Source organism: Coffea arabica, chromosome 1c, assembly GCF_036785885.1.
Source record: "Coffea arabica cultivar ET-39 chromosome 1c, Coffea Arabica ET-39 HiFi, whole genome shotgun sequence".
NCBI classification, from domain to species: domain Eukaryota; kingdom Viridiplantae; phylum Streptophyta; class Magnoliopsida; order Gentianales; family Rubiaceae; genus Coffea; species Coffea arabica.
Genome location: NC_092310.1, coordinates 53,781,109 through 53,782,721, shown reverse-complemented (window position 1 = coordinate 53,782,721; position 1,613 = coordinate 53,781,109). Strand labels below are relative to the sequence as shown.

The 1,613-nt window shown below is 41.2% G+C and overlaps 1 protein-coding gene across 1 annotated transcript; it reads left to right on the top strand.

Moving 5' to 3' along the window:
• The first annotated feature begins 277 nt into the window (after nt 1–277).
• LOC113728882 (probable histone H2A.1) lies at nt 278–1,345 on the top strand. Its single transcript, XM_072077783.1, has 2 exons — nt 278–603; nt 892–1,345. Exons 1-2 carry the CDS (start codon nt 394–396, stop codon nt 1,159–1,161), a joined length of 480 nt encoding a protein of 159 aa, XP_071933884.1. The 5' UTR covers nt 278–393; the 3' UTR covers nt 1,162–1,345.
• Nucleotides 1,346–1,613: the final 268 nt, after the last annotated feature.

Sequence of the window (1,613 nt, the reverse complement as noted above, 5' to 3'; positions counted from 1 at the left end):
TAAAATGGAGCAATCCATTTTTTTAAAAAAAAAAAAGCCGGACGAATTAGCATCGAGAGAGCGGGAGAATGGGCAGCATGCTTTTTTTGCCCCGACTCAAAAACATACGCAACCCAAAATTCAAATTCGAACTCGCTTCCTATTGGTCCGTTTAAAAGCACGCGGATCGACCCTCAAAAGTTTTGTTACCGTTGATTAACTCATAATCCAACGGCGAAAACCTCGTCGACCAAAGAAACTAAAATGATCGAGACACCGCTATATATACCTCCGTCGTCAACACTCACCATCGCTCCTTCTCTCTCATCCGAATCGTCACTAGGAGAAATCATTCACCCCCTAATTTATTACTCTACCTCTTTAGCTTCTCCAGGGTTTTAATCGTCATTTCAGATGGAGGCAGCCGGAAAAGTGAAGAAAGGCGCCGGAGGAAGGAAGGGCGGTGGCCCTAAGAAGAAGCCTGTCTCCCGTTCAACTAAGGCCGGTTTGCAATTTCCGGTTGGCAGAATCGGCCGTTACTTGAAGAAAGGTCGTTACTCTGAACGTGTAGGCACTGGAGCTCCGGTCTACATGGCTGCCGTCCTCGAGTACTTGGCTGCTGAGGTAATTATTTCCCTCCCTCCGATGTTTTTTTCCCTCGCATTATTTGCTCCTGATCTATAGGTAGTTTTTCTTGGCATGAATATTGAGTTAGGGTTTATCTGAAACTCAAGTGTATTGTTAATTTTTTTCAGTCTGTTGGTGCTTTTTCTTAGCTAGATTCGTCCATTTTTACTTCAGTTTGGCTTGATTTTCTTGAATTTTTGAGGACTGCTGTTTTAGGGCTTAATTGTTGCCCCCTAGATTGTGTATATCGGATTAGCCCTAATTTTCGATTTGTCTGTATTATAGGTGTTGGAATTGGCTGGAAATGCTGCTCGTGACAACAAGAAGAACAGAATCATCCCAAGGCACGTGCTATTGGCTATAAGGAATGATGAAGAGCTTGGAAAATTGCTGGCTGGTGTTACTATAGCACATGGTGGAGTGTTGCCCAATATCAACCCTGTCTTGTTGCCCAAGAAGACTGATAAGGCCACCAAAGAACCTACCAAATCACCCAAGGCCACGAAATCTCCATCCAAAGCTGCCAAATCCCCTAAGAAGGCTGCTGCTGCTTAGATCCTTCTGATTTTTTTCTTTTTGATTGACCTTAGTTTTCAGTTGTATCTAATTGTGGGGTTAGAAGTTGTCTTTGGTTTCGATAAGGAAGAGTTAGATCACAGGGTCATATTGTAATTCATAGTTCTGGTGTCTAGTGTATTTCAGCTGCATTATTGATGAATGAAACCACTTGTTTCTGCTATATGTTTGCTGGTGAGTTAATCTATTTGTTGGTTTTGGATCTTGGTATTTACTGACTTTTGGTCATGGTTCTTAAAGTAATCACGTGGATTCATGGATTTTTATTTTCCTGTTTAAATTTGGGAACTTGAGATTTGAACTATTAAGGATAGTTAGTTGTTATATGAAGCTTCAACTAGATGAATCAATAAGCATTCAGCTATTTGCAGTTCTGGGTTCTTCCCCAATATGGTTTGGTTGGACTACACGTTATTGTACAATTTATTTAT

Coding starts and splice junctions, on each gene's coding strand:
- LOC113728882 (XM_072077783.1), top strand. CDS start 394: ATGGAGGCAGCCGGAAAAGTGAAGAAAGGCGCCGGAGGAAGGAAGGGC. Junction 604..891: donor TCGAGTACTTGGCTGCTGAG/GTAATTATTTCC, acceptor TCTGTATTATAG/GTGTTGGAATTGGCTGGAAA.